Source organism: Polypterus senegalus, chromosome 1 (genome assembly GCF_016835505.1).
Source record: "Polypterus senegalus isolate Bchr_013 chromosome 1, ASM1683550v1, whole genome shotgun sequence".
Lineage (NCBI taxonomy): Eukaryota > Metazoa > Chordata > Cladistia > Polypteriformes > Polypteridae > Polypterus > Polypterus senegalus.
The window spans coordinates 188406530-188424102 of NC_053154.1; the positions used below are offsets into that span (position 1 = coordinate 188406530).

Below are 17573 nucleotides of genomic sequence, written 5' to 3' on the forward strand. Positions count from 1 at the left end.
GACGTTGCTTGTGCTGCTGGTAGGCTTGTAGGGGGAGGAAGGATTCTGGCTTTGTGAAAACTATTCTGTATGCTTTCTGGTTTCACGTTGTTCCATGCCGAAATAACCCATTCACATGCTTGACTGTACGTCGTACGTCACTGCCAGCCAGGCGGAGTGAATGTATGCTTACCATCCGTCATCCATTTTTCCCACTCGATCCTCACAAGGCACTTAAATGCATGATTGACAGCAATATCAAGTGGCTGCAGTTTGCATGTAAGTCCACCAGGTATTACAGCGACTTGACCACCAACCTTGTTCACTGCCTTCTGAACACTATCCATCAGATGAGCAGACATAGAGTAGAAAATTAGCAAGTACATTTTCTTGTTAAAAAATCCAGCTCCAGGCTGCCTTCTGTAGCATTTGTCCACCCATTCCACCATAATGTCTTCATTCATCCAGCCCTTCTTGTTCACTGAGACCTCGATACCCTTGGGTAGTTTTTCCTGTGGTGTTGTCATCCTCTTAAAAATTACGAATAGCTTCAGCTTTTTGCCACTTGGTGTGCAAGCTAGAACAACAGTAAAACTTGTCCGCTCGTGACCTGTGGTAGTTCCTGATATGGTCTTTTTAGCAACCTTATCGACAGTGCGTGTTGATGGAATATCCATCTGCATTTGGATCTCGTTCATGTTGATAACGTCATCCAGTGTTAGTTTCAGTGTCTTGATTTCCTTGCTGACAAACTCTCTAAAACTGTCAAGCTTCTTCTCCCAGTCGTCTGGCAGTCTCTGTCCCACAGTCGTTCTGGCTCGGATAGATAGACCATTTTATTTCATGAAGCGAGAAACCCAATTATGACCCCCTTTGAAGTCTTCAATTGCCATTTCAGTTGCCATTCCTTGTGCCTTCAATTTGATGGCTATTGTCAAAACCATCCGATTGTTCTCACGCTGCACGAGAATCCAATCTTTAAGTCGCTTCTCCAAGTTTGGCCATTTTGCTTCCCTTGTATGCCTTGCACGCCGACATGGTGGAAGCGTGCGCAAAGCTTACTCATCTTTCCACCAATTTCTCACTTGTTTTCCATCTACTTCAAAGTGGTGTCCAGCTGCACGATTGCCATTTTCTTTTGCGAAAGCAACGACTTGGAGCTTAAATTCTGCAGCATAGGACTTGCGTTGTGGCATGATATCAGTATGTGCAAAATGTTATCAATTTAATTGTTCACGCTCAACTATAATGTTACTATATAGTTGCAAATGCCTACAGGGGCGTGCCAAATTAGATGCTTTTACTTCAGATTGGTAAATTCAGTAACACCGTGGCTAATAACATGGGGCGGCTTATCTTAGAGTTTTAAAATATAAATGAGCATTTTCTGTGCCTTACAGAATGGGGCGGCCTCCATTGTGGGGAGGCTTTTCGTTGGGGATTTATGGTACATTGATGATGAGCAGTTAATGTTGCTTACATCAGTATGACACTTCATCAGTTGTGTACCTAGGCATCAGAGGGTGTTTTGGTCTTTACCACAAGACACCCTCAGGTGAGACAGGTCCAATACAGGTTGATCAGACCTGGGTTTGTGTCACATGTCTACTTAGTGGTCATTTGGCAGCCCATACGGTCTCCTTTCTCTTCAGCCACAGCCCGTGACTGCTTCTTTTGGCAACAGTGGCGAGTTCCTTCAGCAGCCTTGAAGTGGAACTGGCTACAAAGCCCCTGCAGCCCACCTCCACTGGGTGCACCTTCACATTCCAGCCTCATTCCACTGCCTCAGCTGCAAGATTGGCATACTGCAGTTTTTTCTTTTGTATGCCTTGTCAATGACATCCTCATAAGGGACTGTCAGCTTAACAATGAAGACACAATGGCAGCAGTTAGACCAGAGGACAAAATCTGGGTGCATATTGGTGAGTGCGATTTCAGAAGGGAAGGTGAGTATCTTATTTAGGTTGACATGCATTTCCCAGTTCCTGGCTTTGTTCAGTTGGCATGAGTTGGAAGCTGGGGGCATGGTCTGTTGTTTTTCCCCCTTCCCGGATGAAGGATGTTAATTGCGTGAAGGCAGTCTGGGCATTTAGGAGGATGGTGTTGGTTGACACTCTGTTGCCCTCTAGTGTTGAGGCCAAGCACCTCAGTACTTGGTTATGATGCCATGTGCACCTTCCTTGAATTAAGCTGTTCTTACAACCTACAAGGATGTGTTTGAGGGGTTGCTGGGGCCGCACAGTGGTGACAGGCTGGATCCTCTCTATACAAAAGATGTAGGTTTGTTGGCGAGGGCAGCACATCATATGTGGCTCTGACAATGAAACTTAGCCTGTTGGTTTCCATGTTCCACAGCTTGCTCCATGTGATTTTACGTTGTTCTATGCTTTTCCACCTCATCCAGCACCTTGCTGGGCTTGGGAGACTGCTCTGGCTGTTTTCTGGCATTCATTTGGTGTAGCCTTTTGTTATGTGGTTGTTGTTGGTCCCATGTCAAGTCCCCCTCTGCCATGTTGGACTTGCCCCACAATGGTCCGGCATCTGAGGTTGGCCTTTACCTCTGCCACTGCTGAAGCTGCATCCCATTTCTTCCAAGATTGGTGTAACATTTCTTATGAAGGGTTCATGAGACTCTTTGAGTGTCATACCCAGTCTTGCTTTGGCACATTTCTATTTCTCCTCATGACTTAATATAGGCAGTGAGAGGGCTCAGTTCTCATACAGGCCTATGCTCCTAAGGCATCTTGGTAGTCTAGGCCACTTCCTTAATTGTGAGCTCACCAGTCCCTCCAGTCATTTGGTTTGGGATAGTGGATCTTCTAGATTGTAATTTTCTACATGAGACTTAGTAGCAAACTGAACTGGAAACACCACAGTTTCAGTTAAGGCCACTGATTGTGTCCTGACTGAGTTGTTTCACCTGTTCCTAATGTTTGAAGTCTGCGATGTACAAGGCTTTTGGTGGGCTTTTCCTGACTCGTTGGTATTGGCTTGACATTTACATAGAATTTCTCATTGTTGAGCCGGCCTTTGACAATAGATATGCTGTGGGGTTTGCTGTGTTTTATCTGTGTTCATGCTTGTTTGATTTTTTCTTGGGAGTTTATCCAGCAGCCATTTGGTGCATGCTTTTGTTATTGTAATGGTCATCATGTCATCCATGTATACTCTGATTGGAGGAAGATTTAGCCCAAATTTATTCTGTGTGCTAAAGGGTAATTTATTAAAAAATCATTAGATGTATATAAGAAAAAAGATAAATTGCAGACAGACAAAAGCTGTCTTGGTAAAAAAAAAACAAAAAAACAAATACAATATTTTTGGGCATATAAAGAAATATGGCCTTTAGGTGTAACTAATAAGAGTTCAGTAGTTAACAATTTAAAACAGGAAAAAAGGTGTTACTTTGGAACCTTTAAATTAATGGGAATGGTATCCCTAGACAAAAGGTTAAAAATATTGTAGTAGAGCATTTATAACTTTGATTCTTGAACCTAGACACTGAGGACTTGTAGCAGTGAAGAAAGTACATGTATTTGATTTCTTTCTGTTTGTTTATTTGTTTTTCAGACTTATCTCGAAATAGACTGCCTGAACTGCCACCTGAAGTATGCCACTTTGTGTCCCTAGAGAGCCTCAACCTCTATCAGAATTGCCTGCGACAGATTCCAGATGCTGTTCTTAATCTGCAGAGTCTAACATATTTAAATGTTGGGTTTGTAGCCTTCTCCTTTACTTTGCCCGTATTGTAGTTGAGTTCCTTTACCAAGAAATGCAAGGTCTTAGCCTGTATCAATTTTCCTTTTACTAATGTTGGTCAGGTGTGAGTCCAGTCCATTTTTGTCTGGATAGAAGAGTGACATTGTCATAAAATCTCACATGTCCACTCTCTTATTTGTCTTAGTCGAAACCAGCTGTCCACTCTGCCAGCTGCCATTTGCTGCTTGCCTCTGAAAGTACTGATTGCCTGTAATAACAAGCTAGTATCTCTGCCTGAGGAGATTGGGCGTCTTCAGCACCTAACTGAGCTGGTAAGTAGCAGACCAACTTTTTAAAATGCCTGTCATACCTTCACAGATAGCTTAGACTTACTCTTTATGTCCTAGGATGTGAGTTGTAATGAGATCCAGACGTTGCCTACACAGATGGGCCAGTTAGAAGCGCTTCGGGATCTGAATATTCGTAGAAACCATGTGGTTCGACTTCCTGAAGGTCAGTGATGTGATGCCATTCTTTTCTCATGTTATCCTCTGGGAATAAAAGTAGTGCAACACATTGTTTTTGTCTTTTTGTCTTAAAGAGCTGTCAGAGTTGCCCCTTGTCCGAATAGACTTTTCCTGCAACAAAATAACAAGCATTCCAGTGTGCTACAGAAACCTAAGACATCTACAGACCATTACGCTGGAGAACAATCCTTTGCAGTCCCCACCTGCACAGGTTAGTCTACCCTAGTCTTTCTACTACGGGAAATGCTGTATCCCATCAGCTTACTGTCTTTTTCTCTTATTTACGCTATAATAGGTTTGTATCAAAGGGAAGGTTCACATTTTTAAGTTTCTGAACATGGAGGCCTGTAGAACTGCACCTGATTTGCCAGATTATGACAGAAGACCAATGTCTTTTGGTTCTTGGTAAGTAGTGACAAGGAACTACACTTGTGTAAATGTGGGATATCTAATATTGCAGTATTTATTAAAAGGTAACCAATCTATCTGGCATCTGTGATTCTCCTTTTAGCCATGAAGATCTATTCCCCAGTCGGTCGTATGGTGCCCTGGACTCTGGGTTCAACAGTGTGGACAGTTGTGATAAGCGGTGGTCTGGTAATGAGGTATGAAACATTCAATCCACACTGTTTGCATTTCCGAGTGGGGCTGCTTGTAGCCTTCTTATCTATAACATATTATGATGTTTGCTGCTTTTTTTTAAGCTAGCCAATTCTGTCTCCTCATTCCGAGCATAAACTCAGTTGTCCTCACCTTTCAGTAACTTACCCATGTTGTTCCAAGTATTATCATTATTTATATAAATCTGATCTTCCCTTCAGTGCTTTTCAGGCATTTCATACATTCTACATCCTGTTTTTATTTTCACATCACACATACACTCACCTAAAGGATTATTAGGAACACTATACTAATACGGTGTTTGACCCCCTTTCGCCTTCAGAACTGCCTTAATTCTACGTGGCATTGATTCAACAAGGTGCTGAAAGCATTCTTTAGAAATGTTGGCCCATATTGATAGGATAGTATCTTGCAGTTGATGGAGATTTGTGGGATGCACATCCAGGGCACGAAGCTCCCGTTCCACCACATCCCAAAGATGCTCTATTGGGTTGAGATCTGGTGACTGTGGGGGCCATTTTAGTACAGTGAACTCATTGTCATGTTCAAGAAACCAATTTGAAATGATTCTAGCTTTGTGACATGATGCATTATCCTGCTGGAAGTAGCCATCCGAGGATGGGTACATGGTGGTCATGAAGGGATGGACATGGTCAGAAACAATGCTCAGGTAGCCCGTGGCATTTAAACGATGCCCAATTGGCACTAAGGGGCCTAAAGTGTGCCAAGAAAACATCCCCCACACCATTACACCACCACCACCAGCCTGCACAGTGGTAACAAGGCATGATGGATCCATGTTCTCATTCTGTTTACGCCAAATTCTGACTCTACCATTTGAATGTCACAACAGAAATCGAGAGTCATCAGACCAGGCAACATTTTTCCAGTCTTCAACTGTCAATTTTGGTGAGATCGTGCAAATTGTAGCCTCTTTTTCCTATTTGTAATGGAGATGAGTGGTACCCGGTGGGGTCTTCTGCTGTTGTAGCCCATCCACCTCAAGGTTGTGCGTGTTGTGGCTTCACAAATGCTTTGCTGCATACCTCGGTTGTAACGAGTGGTTATTTCAGTCAAAGTTGCTCTTCTATCAGCTTGAATCAGTCGGCCCATTCTCCTCTGACCTATAGCATCAACAAGGCATTTTCGCCCACAGGACTGCCGCATACTGGATGTTTTCCCTTTTCACACCATTCTTTGTAAACCCTAGAAATGGTTGTGCATGAAAATCCCAGTCACTGAGCAGATTGTGAAATACTCAGACCGGCCCGTCCGGCACCAACAACCATTCCACGCTCAAAATTGCTAAAATCACATTTCTTTCCCATTCTGACATTCAGTTTGGAGTTCAGGAGATTGTCTTGACCAGGACCACATACCTAAATGCATTGAAGCAACTGCCATGTGATTGGTTGATTAGATAATTGCATTAATGAGAAATTGAACAGGTGTTCCTAATAATCCTTTAGGTGAGTGTACATTCTTCTTTCCTACCTGATTGTACAACCTTACTTGGAAAATTGAACTGTTTTTTGTGCAAATCCTTAAAACATCTCCTCTTCAGTTACTCAGTTACTTTTGCAATCTGATCACCACATCTGTTTTGGTAGTCTTGTACAACTTAAAAATTAAATTTTTATTTATTTGTCCATTCATTATGAATACTACTGTGGGTATTACTGTAATCTCACTTGGCCTTGCTACCAGCTTCTCTCCGTTGTCAGTTCATATAATCTCCTCATTCATCTTCTAGATCTCCAGAGACAACAATACTTCCCTATTCTATGTCTGTTAGCAAAGGCTGTAGTGCCACAGCTTCTCTTATATTTGTATAAGTTTCAAGTACTTATACTACACGTTATTAAGATATATCATAGTCTTTCCCCAACTACTTTCAAGTGTAACTTGAGTCGTCCTTTCCCTATTAAATAGAATATTGCAAAAAACTACCTCCTTTGAATCACCAAAATCTGTAATCCTGTCATCCTGAACAGTCTACACAAAAAAGGGGAAAGCATCATGAACTCCTTAATTATCATCAGCATAGTTTTCTACTGGGTAGATCAGGTCAATACCCAGTTCAGCAGCCTCCCAGAAGCAAGGCTATCAAAGTATACTGCATTAGCATCATCTCCATATGAAATTTGGAGTGGCAACTCACCACAGTTATCACTGTCAATTAAGAAATACAGCTTATAGATTTCTGTTGATGTGCAAGCAAGTGTGATGAGTGTTATTGTGTTTGTGTCTGCAGTTTTTCTCTTTAGTGATTTGATATCTAGAAGGTGGAGCCCCAACTGTCTAAGTCTTATATTTTTTCTTCCATGATAATCCAGCTAATCTGTCTAAGTCTTATATTTTTTCTTCCATAATAATCCAGCTAATGTCCATGTCCTTTGCACTTCTTTTCATCATTACTTCTAATTGAGCAGCCACACTAAAATGCATCAATTCTACAAACATCTTAAATCATGCTTACCCCACTAGTAGCACACGCAAGGTACTTTTGAGCACTATGCTTTCCAAAGTTTGTACCATGCATTTTGTGAATACTAGGCAGGGCTTGTAAGAATGTATACCCTTCTTGGCACTGTCTTGGTGTAGTTGCCTTTTACAACAAATCCTGTTTAGCAAAAAGGGGAAAACTCTTTGCAAGCCATTTTATTAGTTATAAACATTGTAGGAAAAAGATGTTTGCAATAAAGATAAAGCATGAAGAACTGCTAAAAAGAAATTAAATGACAATAAGTTAGATAGATGTATATGTTACGACCAAAACCCGAAATCAGCCAAAGCAGGAAGTGTCCAGCCAAATCAGGAAATGGCCAGTGTCGCTGTAAATTGACCGGCCAATGTCTGATCTTTTCCTCAATTTCAGGATTTGGCCAGCCAGTTTGCGAAATGGCATGGGGCGATCGGCCAAAATCAGAAGAAAAAAGGCATGAGCAGGGATTTGTTGCGCACTTAGTTTTACAGTTGCATTGAGTGGTGCCTTGGTGGCTCTTGTTTAGAAAGCAGACATCACTTGGTTGTTTCACAATAATTAAGATTATTAGGTATATAAGTAGGTTTCACATTTCTGTTATCATTTTAGCCCTAAAATAGTGACTTAACATCAGGGACCTATTTTATTGACCTTAAAGTTAGTGTTTGAGCGAGGGGAAGGCTGTCTCAAGTGCCGTCCACTTTCTGAATAAGACCCACCTTGAGCAGTTTCTCGTGCAGAATGGAAAACTCACTTCTGAATCTGCATCTGAATGTTTTTAAGCGTCTCCGCACCTTGAGCATACAGTCTTACATCAGCGCATCAAATTTTGGCCAAGAAGTTCTCGCCACTTCACGAAATGACCGGCCAAAGTAGCATATAAGCTGGTCATTTCTAGTAATTCGGACTTTGGCCACACCTCACGGCCAAAATGCGAAACAGCTGGCCAATTCGGGAACTGGCTGAACTTCATATACTGTACATTGACATATACATTGTCAATAAAAGTGCAAATAAGTGAAAATTTGGGAGATCAGGTTACTGTAGAGGGAATAAAATGTTTATTAAAGAGAAATGAGCTGAGGTGTTTTAGGCTTAGTGAATATAGAGGGGATGGGAAATGGAGAATTCTAAAAGTAGATGTGGGTGGAAATTCTGGTGGATAACATGAAAAGAATTGAACTTGCTTGTAAGGATCTCTCAATACCATGGAAAGCTGAGCAGGGGAATGAGAAGGGCTGCCAAGACATTTAATGCTAAGGTGGTGGTTGTTTTTACAAAGGATAATATTTAAACAAGGACAGTAAAAAGAATTGGGTTTGTCGGGAGTGTTCTGGAAATTTTGAAGGCAATTGAATTTCTTAGGATTGATTTAGTTGACATAGAATTCTAGCAGATATAAATGCAAGTACTTATTCCATTGTACAAAGGACTGAATGATCCACTGCCGTATAAAATTTATAGAATGGTCATCATTTTGGAGAAAGCAATGAACATAGTTGAAAGGTGGCAAGTAAAGTTCCCCCATATCCTGTCAATACTATACATGCACTTCTCTCCATAGCCTGCTGAGGAGTTCTCAGATCTGCCTCTGCGTGTTGCCGAAATTACCAAGGAGCAGCGGCTTCGTAGAGAGAGTCAGTACCTAGAAAAGCGGTCTGGTGTGACAGTATCTAATGGAGGAGGTAGGGGCGAAAAAGAGTGCTGTTGTTTCCCTACTCTTATCCTGCATTCCCATTCCCACTGTTCATAATGGTCATCAACTTTAGTGCAACAAATGAACCCTCTGTTTCCTCTGCAGTGGATCATGATCTAGAACAGATTGACTTCATTGACAACTGCCCCATTGAGGAGGAAGAAGAGAAGGCACGTACCCCTAAAGGGACTGAACCAGACAGTCTCAGTTCACAGTTCATGGCCTATATTGAACGTAGAATCAGTCATGAGGTAAAGGATTTAAAGACAAAATTAATAGAAAATGAAAATTCTTTTAAAATGACGGTATATTACAGTGTACATCTCATGAATAATTGAGTAACCTTTAATCACTGACCAGAAACACAACTGGTATTATTATTATTGTTTACATATTATTGTAGTATCACGGTTTAAATGATATAATGTCACTTGGTTAGAATAGGGCCGGGTGATAACAGAGGAAATTTCCTCATTAAGCAAAAAGTGTAAGCAATCTTGGTACATTTTAGCTTTTTTTAATCAGTATTAGAGCAGTAATATATAGTAAGATTCACCAAGGTTTTACTGAATTGAAGACAGCACAAACATGAAAACATAGGATGTCTGACAAAGTAGAAGGGGCCATTCAGACCATGAAGCATATTTAGTTAAATAATAGCTAACTGTAAGTAAAAATAAGTATCTGTTTTGATTTTTTAGGGCAAAGCTAGTCCTTCTCGTGATGGGGCACGAACAGAAGACTCACGGAGATTTGCTACCCAGCATGTCAGGTAAATGGACCACTTTATAGCACCAGATTTCCTTAGAGTGGTGTTGTCATGCATAACAAGTATTTTTGGTGAAGCTAATCGATTAGAGATGTTTGCTATTCATACGGATTTCAATAGAAAGAGTGTGATTTCCGATAACCAATATTATTGGCTGATAATAGCCCTTCTCCTGGGCTTGGGGGGAAAAAAAAAAAAACATTCATGTACTAAAATATACTAATGCATGTTTTATATTTTTATAACAAAACATGCATACAAATTAAATTATCTTAACTTTATGTAGAAAAATATGTCATTTAACAGTTATTCAGGAAAGTAATAAAAATAAATAACAGTATATATAACAACAGCAATATAATTTTGAATTAAACTATATCAGTATATTCAAATAAGTCAAGTCAAGTCAAGTTGGGGAGCATGCACCGGTACAGTGTGTTGCCGCACCAACTACAAGACGAAACAACTCGGGATCCTGGTTGGCAACCCCCCCAGGCAGACACACAGTCCAGTCCCACCCTCTGGAAATGACCCTCTATCTGCCACAGGCAGGTGTTACGTGGGCGACCCCTTGGCCTGGTCGAGCCAAATATTCAGATAAGACAATACTCAAAATTGTGAAACAATATTATATTCTTAAATTCTGTGTATTTTACAAAACAATGAATAAAGCAATAAAACTCAATTATTGTAAAGAGCAGCTATGAGTAACATAGTCAGACTAATATTCTCATTCCAGTAAAGACAGGTTACAAATGCAGGAAGCATTTGTAGCACTCTTCTTTTCGGGTAATGATTGTACTAACAACAGGTTTTAAACTTGTCTTTAGTGTCCTAAAAAATACATTTTGCCCCTGATCCTGTTCAGTTCCATTCTTAAACTTGAGATCCCTGATTTGCTGCTGTTTTATATTAAAACCATTAAGCAGTCATCATTGCAAGCAAAAACTAGATTTGTTTCTCATTGAACATAATGGGAAATAACAGCCACTTATTTTCCTTTTACAGTTTTAAAGAGCATTTTCAGTATCAGAAAAGCATACTTGGCTAAATCAACCTACATGTGTCTTTTGGTGCTGCTGACATTCATTTCCTAAATCAAAGCTCTATTGAAAACTAAGCATTAAGGTTACATATGTTATATTTTCACTGAAGAGTGTTAGGGAAAAATCACATTTAGAAAAGACAAAGCACTGAACATTTGCCAGCTACGGTGAAATAGATTATATTTAAGCTTATAAGACAATGTTTTAATACTGGCATTGTGTGCAATATGTACACAATGTATACATGTATTTACTAAGAACAAATATGGATTACCTGCTTTAGGGGATTCATACTATTTGTGTGCGCACTGAATCCTGCACGTTTTGACCAACTCCGCTGATTTCTGATTTGGTTATTGAGCCCAGTTGTGTGATTAATTGGTAGGGCTGTACAGCTAATTCTAAGTACATAGGTCAGTACAGTAACACAAAGCAATGGTATAAATTGTGTTTTTGCTTATACAGGAGGAATCTGGCAGATGGGGGAAGTACATCATCGTTTGGTGTCCAAAGCCAGGTATGACTTAGTCATGTTTAGGAAGACTTGCGTAACATTTGCCCTATGATTGTTCTGACTTAACTCTGTTGATTTTTCGTTTCAAGTGCTCAATGCGTAACCAATCCAGTTTGGAGCAGGCAAGGCGTGAGGCTCAGCTTGCAGCACTCCAGTATGAAGAAGAGAGACAGCGTACCAGACAGATCCAAAGGGACGCAGTTCTCCACTTTGTCAAGGTGATTTTAACATTGATGACTCATTTTTGAGCCATTTAGTATGATGTGAATAGTGTCATTTACTTCTTTGTCTGATTTTAGCACAAAGCTGCTCAGAGCCCTTCGAAGCTGAGCCCCACAGACAGTGAGGTAAGACATTCTTAAGTCTAATGTCCAGTGCACCCAGTGACCGGTACATATACCGGTATCGGTATGTACTTGACTCCTTTCTCCCATTCCCAGTGCCCTTCCCCATGCAGACGCTCACAGCACACCGATGACTCTGCTCTGTTAGTGGTAAGCCGTGTTGCACAGTGTGGCCTATCAAAACAAAAACGTAGTTATCTTTTGCCATAGATCTTGCATGAGTCGCATGTATTACTTTCCAGTGCATGCTCTGACCTTTTTGAGATGAATGCTAGTTTCAACTGCTAATCTGATCTTGATCACTTTCTCTATTTTCTCTCTATTTCTCTCTCTCTGCTCCCTTTCTCTCTTGCTTTCTCCCCCTTCTCCTCACTCTGTTTCTCCATTCTGTTCTGTCAACACTGTGCTCTTCTGATAGAATGGCTATCAGCCTCTCATGGTATTCGAAATAGACAGTAATACCAACACGATTAAGAGGAGACCAGAAACACACAAGCAGGTGAATGTCATTTTTCAACATCATAACACAACTTAGAAGCTGCTAAATTAATAGTAAATGCAATGATGTCAAAATCAACTGTTATAATTCATTACTTCTGATGATGGTAGATGCCGTCCTACATAATTAGGAGAGAGTTGCAAGTTGTAGCTAGCTGTAGGTTAAAGTTCAAGTGAGACAGTAAATATCAAGAAGCCTTTTATATCCTGAAATTTGTGTGATAAAACATGGATGTATGATCTTACAGTTAGGTTAAAAGCTAGGTAAAATTATTCCTGCCTGTCCATCGTTTCCCTCTATTAGGTAAAAAGCAAACATCATGCAGTAAGGTATTAGTGTGCTCCTCACACGAGCTGAGAGAAAAATAACATTTTTTGCAGGTAATGCGGAAGCAATGTCCTCAGCTTAGGCAAATGATCAAATTTATACAGAGGCATTGTCTTAAGCTCCTATGATAGACACTCTTTTGTTCATTGTTTCTTTGAAAGTCACTCTTTTGCTTTAGTACAGAGGTTAAGCTTGCATTCTGTCTGCTAAACAGTGTGGTTTTCTTTTCTTTTGCTCTACTCCACTTTTACTGATGAGCATTTCATTGCTCTTCCTGTATCGCCTGCACTACTTCTACATGAATACGTGTGGAAAAACTGTGCCTTGGGACAAATGTGCTGAAGTATGTCCTTAAGAGGAAACACTAAAATAACATGACTCTTCTGTGTGTGTCTGATAGAGTGAAGACAGATCTGCCCTCTCTCCAGGATCGCCCTTTACCGCCTCAGGTAGGAGACTCATAGGCAAGCCCATGCCAGAATGCACATAATTCTCAATTTTCTCATTTGGGGGTGCTTTTCAGTGAGAGAGTAAGACTGAATATTCCTTTCAAGATGGTGCAATACAGTGCTGTGTAAAAATATTTGCCCTTTCTAAATATTCTCAGTTTTTGCATATTGTATGCAATGAATGGCCTCAGACCTTCAGACAAAATGCAATATTAGAGAAAGGGAACCTGAATGAACACACACGGCAGTTTTAAAATCATTAGTTTCTTTATTCAAGGAACAAAGTTATCCAAAATCAGCATTACCTATGTAAGAAGTAATTGCCCCATAGTTTCCATATTTGTTTTCAGCACCTTTCGGCAGCAATAATTACTAAACACTTATTATATTTTGATCTCAGTCTTTCCAATTCGTTGTTGAGAAATTTTAGTCCACTATTCTTTATAGTACTGCTTTAATTCAGACACACTGGTTGGTTTGCAAGCAAGAACTGCTTGTTTCAGGTTTTGCCTCAGTACCTCTATTGGGGTTAAGTGAGTAATTTAATTAGGCCACTCCAAAATTTTAATTTTGTTTCTTTTGGGATGTATTGATACCGGTCCCCTATAGACTCCCTCTTCAAACATGGGAGTCTGTGGAACCAACACCGTCGATAGTTATGACCGAGATGAGCTGACAAATGAGGACAATTCACTAATGAAGCCAAAGGATGGTGGAGAAAGTGCTCAAGTGTTTTTATTAAAAACAAATCTCAAACAAGTCAGTGTCCAAAAGGAAAGTGCAGTGCTTCAAAATTCATAAATAAATCCATAAAAATCCAATAAAATGTGGGAATAAAAATGATAAATAAATCTATTAAAAATCCAAGGTTAAAATGCAGTCTAACTTGTTCTGATCTCTGTCCACCTCCTTCTCATGTTCCCCGGCTTACTTATTGCTCGAGTAGCCGGCGGAGACTCAGCAGCCACGAGCTCCTTTCGGCCGACCTCCGTCTTGGCTGCCTCCAGGCATCAAAGCCAGACCATCCGAGGTCGGCACTCCTCCCTTCTTCCTTCACGCTCATGTGGACGCACCTCCGAAGCCTAGGGAGTGCTCCTGCCTTGCTCACCACACTTCACCTGGGTGTTCAGTGGGGTGAACTAGCCCCTAGAGTGCCACAACTAATGCTCCTTCATGGGGCTCCAGCTCGTGCTGCCTCCTCTTTCCAGGTGGCCAGATCCTCTTGCTAAGACTGCCTTTCACGTCTTTTTTTTTTTTTTAAAGCCACAGACCCGCTATACCACATGGGACATTCAGTTTTATATTTTCGGTCCACTGCATAAACCAGTTACACTTCAGCTTCAGGTCATGGACAGATGAATGGATATTCTCTTTAGGAATATTCTGGCAAAGTGCAGAAATAATGGTTCCTTTGGTAATGAAAAGTCTTCCAGCTTTTGAGGCAGGAAAGCTTCCCCACACCATTACACTACTACTCCCATGTTTTATTGCAGGTATGATATTCTTACTGTCAAATACTGTATTAACTATATGCCAGGCACAGTGGAGAGTTCTACTTTTTCGCTTTGCAAGCGATTCTCAATCTCCCAGAAATTCTTCCTGGAAACCCTAACCACACCAGCCCCAGGCACCTATCAGACTGGAACCCCTAAGGGGAACAATGACCCTGATAACAGCAATTCTTAGAAAAGCCCTTGTGCACGGTCCCTTGCTCCTTTTACTGTGTGCATGCCCCTTACCCAGACCTCCCTGAAATCAGTTCTGCAAGGGTGGGATGTCTGCAAATAGAACAGACTCGGTGATGGACCTACTATTTGTCCTAGTCACCAAGTTTTATTCCAAAGTAGGCTTAATAAGCTTTTTCCCAAAATCTGTTATGTTTTTTTTGATCATTTACAAGTGCACTGATCAGCTGACCGAGTCACATTGAGTTGTGCTTGTTATACACCAGTAAAGTGTATCATTGGTGGGAGGACAGGTTAAGAAATGGCTCTAAGTGCTTCACCTGCTCCTATGACTTGTTACCATGTTCAGTTTCAGCCATATTCTGAACTTATTTTTGAATCAAATAACTGATTTGCTCTAAGGATAGATTTTAACATTAGAAAATATTAAATTCAAACAATCATTCAAATAAATATTAATATTTAATTATAGTGAAAAAAATTAAAAGTATACTTCACAGCTAAAAAATTGTACATGATGATGAAAGTGATTTTCATCTTTGAATTCAGCACCCAAAAATATAATAAAAATCACATGAACTAATCAAAAACTTTTTTTGATGTATACAGTATCTGTGTTATCAGTTATCTTTGGTCACCTGATTTTGTGAGTAACTAAGGTGAGTAACTAAGGGGGCAATTATCTTTTTACAAGGACAGTACAGTTGTTGGACATTATTACTTAAATGTATTAAGTAGCTATTTAGAAATGGTGCTTTATGTTTACTCTGCTACTTTTTATTGAATAGTGCATTTTGCATGAAATAATGGGCAAAAGCTTTGGTTTCCTCGCATTTCATTCAGAAAATGTACAATTTCTCCAAGAAAAATGTTGTCAATTGCAAATGCTTTGGTATTCACATTTATTTCTTGTATTTGAATTGGAACAACACAAAAAAGCCAAATATGAAAAAAGTCAAATCTGATAACATTCCACACAGAACTCCAGAAAAAGACTAGATAAAATTGTTGGCACTTTTTCAAAATTGCATGAAATAATTTTACTTTAATCGTCTGATGCTTCTTTTATTTATATTTAAACCTACCTGTGGCAAGTAACCATTCCTGGCAATACACACTAGCAGCAAGTGTAAATAAAAAAAAACTGATTCAGTCTTTGTGTCTGTGTTGAGAACCAAAATTGTGGAAAAGCATGGACAATCTGATGGCTACAAGTCCATCACCAGAGATCTTAATGTTTCTCAGTGCACTGTGCACATCGTCAGTAAGAAGATTACAGCTCATGGCACTGTATCTAACCTCCCTGAACATGGACTGAAGGGAAAAATTGATAGAAGATTGCAACAAACGACTGTTTGAATGGTGAACAAAGAACCTCGACCAAATTCAAAGCAAATTCAAGCTGACCTATAGCATTGCCAGCTTACACTATCCAGCACCGTCTGAATAAAATGGGACCCTTTGGTAGGAGACCCAGGAGTACCCCACTGCTGACACAGAGGTGCATATAAAACCCAGAGAGGAGTTTTCCAAAACTTAGTTGAAGAAGCAAACATCCTTCTTGAAAAAAAAATCCCATGAGACCAAAATATCGCTTTCTGGTAAAGTACATCATTGCACTGTTTACAGAAAACAAAATTATTCCTCAAAGAAAAGAACACGGTCCCTAAAGTCTAACATTGTAGAGGTTCACAGATATCTTGGGGCTGATTTGCTGCTTCAGGCAGTAGATGTGTCCATGGCATCATGTAGTCTGAAGAGTACCAAAGAACTTTGGAGCGCAACGTAAGACCCAGTTTCAGACAGCTGGGTCTCTGCCAGAAGTCATGAGGCTTCCAGCAGGACAATGATCCAAAGTATACTTTAATAGGCACCCAGAAATGGTTTAAAACAAAGCGTTGATGAGTACTGAAGTGGTCAGCAATGAGTCCAGATCTAAATCCCTTAGAACACTTGTGCAGAGATCTCAAAACAGCAGTCTAGGAGAAGGCATCCTTCACATCTGAGAGATGTGGAGTAGCTAGCAAAAGAAGAGTGGTCCAATATTCCAGTAGAGACATGTAAGAAATGTATTTATGGTTACAGGAAGCAAATGAGTTCAGTTATTGTTTCCAAAGGGTTACCAAATATTAAATTTACAGTGCCTAAAACTTTGTCCATTCCATTTCTGGAGTTCTGTGTGAAATACCATCAGATTTGACCTTTTTCCCTGTTTTTTTCCCAGTGAAAACAAAAGAAATAAACATGAATTCCAAAGCATTTGTTATTGCAACAGTTTTCTGGGACAAGTGGTCATATGGTTTGGGTCATAACAAAAACAGAGGTTATCAGGAAGGGGGCAATTTATTTTTCACAACACTGCATAGATTGACTTACTGGCACCATTAAGCCAGCTATCTCATGTGCTGATGAAAAGTCCAATTTCAGTTTGTATGCCTAATCTGATTTTAAAACCATGCTTTTCTTCCTGTGACCCACTCAGGCTCACAACCTTGTTTTTTTTTTGTTGGTCTCAAAACTGGTCAGGACTTTGTGTGATACATTTAATCTTGTAGCCCATCTTTTGCATGACTAGTTTAATCGTGGTATCATGTGTCCCGTCCAGAAAATGAACCTACCATCATCTTGTATCTTCCATCATCAATTATAAAAGCCACTTCCTCCTTGTTTAAGTCATTTTCATCTCAAAACCCTGCCTTTCCAACCTTTCTCCATGCTGTTCCTATTTGCTGAATGTTTAGCATCGCGACATCTCCTTCCTGTTTACCTGCAGCCCTCCATTCACCCACCTACCCTGTGGCCCTACCCTCCCATCGAAGCCATTCTCAACGTCCAGAAAACTTCCTGATGCGTGCAGCCTTGAGAGACGAGCTGAGAAGAGGTAGGTGCAGTGAGCTAACTGCAACTGTATGTCCTGCCAGCCTGGCATTTCT

The 17573-nt window shown here is 40.3% G+C and overlaps 1 protein-coding gene across 8 annotated transcripts in view; it reads left to right on the forward strand.

Moving 5' to 3' along the window:
* lrch3 (leucine-rich repeats and calponin homology (CH) domain containing 3) overlaps nt 1–17573 on the forward strand; it is a 42266-nt gene that overhangs the window by 22163 nt on the left and 2530 nt on the right. For 2 of the 8 annotated variants that reach the window (XM_039764767.1, XM_039764782.1), the window contains exons 2-17: nt 3550–3694; nt 3884–4010; nt 4086–4191; nt 4280–4416; nt 4501–4610; nt 4717–4810; nt 8876–8996; nt 9113–9258; nt 9709–9779; nt 11288–11339; nt 11426–11554; nt 11636–11683; nt 11777–11830; nt 12099–12179; nt 12907–12955; nt 17414–17521. In XM_039764767.1, the coding sequence (XP_039620701.1) occupies nt 3550–3694; nt 3884–4010; nt 4086–4191; nt 4280–4416; nt 4501–4610; nt 4717–4810; nt 8876–8996; nt 9113–9258; nt 9709–9779; nt 11288–11339; nt 11426–11554; nt 11636–11683; nt 11777–11830; nt 12099–12179; nt 12907–12955; nt 17414–17521 (1578 nt within the window). The remainder of the gene's footprint in view (nt 1–3549; nt 3695–3883; nt 4011–4085; nt 4192–4279; nt 4417–4500; nt 4611–4716; nt 4811–8875; nt 8997–9112; nt 9259–9708; nt 9780–11287; nt 11340–11425; nt 11555–11635; nt 11684–11776; nt 11831–12098; nt 12180–12906; nt 12956–17413; nt 17522–17573) is intronic. The other 6 variants (XM_039764799.1, XM_039764774.1, XM_039764790.1 and 3 more) reach the window with 6 other exon arrangements.